Source organism: Glycine max, chromosome 11, assembly GCF_000004515.6.
Source record: "Glycine max cultivar Williams 82 chromosome 11, Glycine_max_v4.0, whole genome shotgun sequence".
Classification (NCBI taxonomy): Eukaryota; Viridiplantae; Streptophyta; class Magnoliopsida; order Fabales; family Fabaceae; genus Glycine; species Glycine max.
In genome coordinates this window covers 37,282,047-37,286,964 of record NC_038247.2, presented here as the reverse complement: position 1 = coordinate 37,286,964, position 4,918 = coordinate 37,282,047, and the positions used below count along the sequence as shown (strand labels likewise).

Here is a 4,918-nt window from a genome sequence, read left to right as displayed (position 1 = left end):
ACAGTTCCATTCCCAGAATAACCTGACCCTAACAAACCAGACAACAAACAAAAAGAAACAAATACAATGATAATCCCTGCTACCGAAAACTAAGCCTAAAACAGTAAAACACCCCCCATATGCTACCAAAAAAGTAAGTATTTGTAAGAAGATTTTAAATTTGTCATCATCATTCAAAATCTGAACTTGTAAACATCTGTGTTCGTCACCAATGCAGCTTAGTCATAATTTATACCAAGACTGTTCATAAATTTGTTTACTTGTCTCTGCGTTAAACAATGTCTAGTTGATATTTCATGCTTAACATAAGCTAGATTCACTAAATCGCATTATAATGGTGGCAAAGGGATAGATTGAATAAATTTCTTCTCATAGTGACCTGACCTGATGTTTCCAAATTTGAATTTTAGTGTCATAAAATTGCATTACTTACGCAACTGATGTTATGTTTGTGAATAGTGAATACAGTGTATACACGCAAGGATAATGCTAACACAAGTTTGTTTTTTTTAAGTTTTTAATTTCTTAGCATAAAATAAATCAAAGGAAACCAACAAAAATGTGAAAATGTAAAAAATGGTGTTTTTCCTTGAGGTCCACAGAATAAATGTGAAGCAACAATCAACCAACCATTCAGGCACAACCATGCAGATAAGGCTGAGAGATAAGCCACATTTTATGCTCACACACTCCATCCATCACAAAATTAACTCACCCCCACACTGAAACACAAATACATAAACACACTTACATATATATACATCCCTTTCCCACACTTTTTCCACCCACAAACACGTAACTACTATTCCAAACTCCGCCATGGCCACTGCCACCGCCGCCGCCGCCACGTCATACTTTTTCGGCACCCGTCTCAACAACGTTAACACGACAACCTTAAACAACGGAAGATTCCACGCGCTCTTGAACTTCGGCAAAAAGAAGACGGCGCCGCAGCCGCCGCCGAAGAAAAAGGAAGTGAAAGTGAAACCCTCCGGAGACCGGCTGGTGTGGTTCCCGAATGCGGAGCCGCCGGAGTGGCTCGATGGAAGCATGATCGGCGACCGCGGGTTCGACCCGTTCGGGTTCGCGAAGCCCGCGGAGTACCTGCAGTTCGACCTGGACTCGCTGGACCAGAACCTCGCGAAGAACATCGCCGGCGATGTGATCGGAACCAGGGTGGAGGTCGCCGAGGTTAAGCCGACGCCGTTTCAGCCCTACTCGGAGGTTTTCGGGATTCAGAGGTTCCGTGAGTGCGAACTCATTCATGGAAGGTGGGCAATGCTGGGTTCTCTCGGTGCTTTGGCCGTTGAGGCTCTCACGGGAGTCGCATGGCAAGACGCCGGAAAGGTAACGTTTTACAGTTTTACTGTCTCTTTCCTTGCAAAGATTCTGCTTTTGAATACCCTTTTGCTCTGTTTGTTTTGGGTTTCGCCATTTTTTAGAAACTCAGCATTGTTTTTAATTAGGCAATTTATCGAACATTTGGTGGTTGAGAATTGTGATTATTATTCTTTAGCATGATTTTACGCTTTTATTTGTTTGATTCTCCTTTCGTTAACGACACGGTGATCGGATATCTGCGTGTGGAAACCTGGATGCTGAAACTTTTGTGACAGGACAATAGGATTTGCATGACGATGTTGATATTCTTATTACTTTGTGGGATGATGGTGTTTTGTTGTGTTGTGTGTATGAGTTACGGACAACGTAACATGGTCCCCATGTCAGTGAAGGTAACAGTAACATACCTAGGACGTGTCTTATTGTTATCCACTGACTGACTTGCATATAATGCAACCAGATATTTACAACAAATTAATATAATATTTTCTTAAAAGATTAAATTTAATACATTAAAAAATATTCAAACATTGAAAAAATAAACTATACATTTGAGATTCACATTGAATCACAATTCATTATATATTATATATTTTAGACTATAAATGTGTAACTATTAGCCTCAACAAAAATTACAATCTCATTTATTGGTAAGGTTGGATAAATCTTAGGTTTTAAAGAACATTTATGAAAATAATTATATTTATCTCATTCTAAGGAGTGTTTGTTTCACAAAATTATTTTGGATTCTTAGGAAATGTTATTTCTTGATATATATATATATATATATATATATATATATATATATATATATATATATAATTTTTAACATTTTTAGGAATATTTTTAAAGTTTTATAATAATAAATGAAAAATAAAAGTAAAAATGAAAGTTATTGTGGAGTTAAAAATAATTTGTCACATTCCCTCCCCATTAGCATGAGAATAAAAACTATGTGGACATGAGGATGTAACTTTCTTGAAAATGAAAGATACCCAAAAATATTTTAACAAATATAAGATTAAACATTCTTGCTTTTATATTCCAAAAAATGTAAGATAATCTCATAAAACAAGCATCCCCAAAAGAGAGAAATAGAAGGGACTCGAACATGTAACCTATTAAAAATGCATCATTTGTTCCACTTACCAATTTCAAATGCATTTTTTATTTTTTAGGTATTACAATAGTACGATTTTAGTCCCTTAAATTCCAATTATGTAAATTGGATCCTTTAGGTTTTGTAAATATGTGATTTAGTCCCTTAGATTTCAATTGCATCAACTGGATCCCCTAATATTGGAATTGTGCAATTTTAGTTTCCCAATTATTACAAATTTTCAAATGTAAAATTTTTGTCTAATGGCACAAGGATGAAATTTAAGAGACTAAAATTGTACAGTTTTGAAACCCGTTGAATTGGCACAACTGAAACCTAAGAGATTTTACATATTTGCTATACTTGAAGGACCCAATTGACACAATTATAATTTTAAAAAATTGTACAAGATAATTACTGGACCAAAAATACAATTAAGTCTGAAAAATATGTTTAGAGAACTAAATGAGGGGGAGATTAATTTTAAGGACTTGAATGAAATCCTAAAAATTTCAGTTCTTAATTGAAAAAAGAACTAAGGTAATTATGAGATGTAATTTAGAGGCTAAATTGATTATTATTTGATTATATAATAATCATTTTAAACTCACATTTATATTATTTTCAATGAATAAACAAAATAAAAACATTTTTAATAAAATAAATAAATTTTATTTTTATAACATTTTATTTCTTTTCACCAAATTAACTATTTTATCTCACTCACTTTTTTCTATCACTTTTTACATAATATATCTTTTTTATAATAAAAAATTGTACTAATATAATTTCTGTAGTGCGATTATATGGCTGGCTGAAGATGATGATGATGACTCTTGTGGCCATGAACGATAAAACAAAGTCCACATTATATTTGGTTTTTCGCGTTTAACACCTTTTTGTAGGGTTTCCCTCATTCCCTAAATGGACAAAATGACATATAAGTCTTAGACAAGTTTACATTAAGAATTGATTTTGTATGAACAGTATTAACCACTCAAAATGACATATTATTCTTTCAAAATTGGTTCCATATAGCATTAAGCACGAGCTGATTCAGTGAGAAAGATACACAAAAATCGGTTCCATGATTATACAAACGATCATCTATAGTAGCAGTTTGTTCATTTTTATCATAATTATTTTAAAAATCGTATTGATTATAATTTTTAATTAATGAAAAATACTGAAAAATGCATAACTATTAAATTAAATTAAAAATCCATAAGACTAACACAAAGGTGGAAGGTCTAGTCACAAAATCTTAACTATTTAATAGAAGAATCATATTTAATTTTTTTTATATGTAAAATTTTCTTGAGTGAGTTATAGTCAAGTAGTAACTGGAATTCGTCTCTTAGGAACCTCTTGCCATGGTCTCTGAACAGAGCAAAAAAAATTAACTCAAATAAATCATACAGAACATGTTAAGTTTATTCTAATTGTTTGGCTCCTGTAACTCTAATTTTCAGGTAGAGCTAGTGGAAGGATCATCTTACCTGGGACTTCCTCTTCCATTTTCATTGACCACACTGATCTGGATTGAGGTGATAGTGATAGGGTACATAGAGTTTCAAAGAAATGCAGAACTTGACCCAGAGAAAAGGTTGTACCCAGGTGGCAGGTTCTTTGATCCTCTGGGTTTGGCCAACGACCCTGAAGAAAAAGCCAGACTTCAACTTGCTGAGATCAAGCATTCTCGCTTAGCCATGGTGGTCTTCCTCATCTTTGCAATTCAAGCTGCTGTGACAGGAAAAGGCCCAATCAGTTTTCTTGCTACCTTCAACAAGTGACATCATATAACAATATAATATAACTTTATAAATGAAAACTTTCAACCTTGTTCTCATTCTCCTCGGTTAAGTTATCCACATCCTCATCTAATTTTATTAATTCTTTTCTGTACACCCAAAAGATGATGAAAACTGCTACGTATAATTATGTATGTATGTTTGTACTCTGTTGTATGCTTCTGTATGATATTCAGAATTGTTTCTACTTTGGTGAAACCTATGCTTATTAAAAATAACTTTGGAATAAGAAGAGTGCTAGTAAGATTTTATTTTAACACGTTTTTTATTGATTAGAATTTATAAAAATAAAAAATAGAACTTACAAGATTTTAGAATTTTCATTAAATTTAATCGATAATAAAAAAATGTATTAAAAAAGATTAAGATGATATTGTCAACATTTCTCTTTCCCATAATTATATTTTTGCTATTTTTCATGAGATTAACACAATGATAGAGAGGAAATGTTTTTTTTACCCAATTTTAGATACCTAATAGAGGGGAGAAGAGGGAGATAGGCGAGGTCAAGTCTCCGATGGGAAGGCATAACTGGGTAAGGTAGGTTTTAGAGGAAGCCATGGTGTTTCTTATTAACACAAAAAACAAAAGGATGATGTTTATTATCATTTGCTTTTTCTTTCTTTCTTAAATTACTGACCATGATACGTAGCAAACTGTCAAAATG

The 4,918-nt window shown here is 33.0% G+C and overlaps 1 protein-coding gene across 1 annotated transcript; it reads left to right on the top strand.

The window, feature by feature from the left end:
- The first annotated feature begins 556 nt into the window (after window positions 1–556).
- On the top strand, window positions 557–4,449 carry LOC100794604 (chlorophyll a-b binding protein CP29.3, chloroplastic). Its single transcript, XM_003538411.3, has 2 exons — window positions 557–1,347; window positions 3,913–4,449. Exons 1-2 carry the CDS (start codon window positions 820–822, stop codon window positions 4,231–4,233), a joined length of 849 nt encoding a protein of 282 aa, XP_003538459.1. The 5' UTR covers window positions 557–819; the 3' UTR covers window positions 4,234–4,449.
- Window positions 4,450–4,918: the final 469 nt, after the last annotated feature.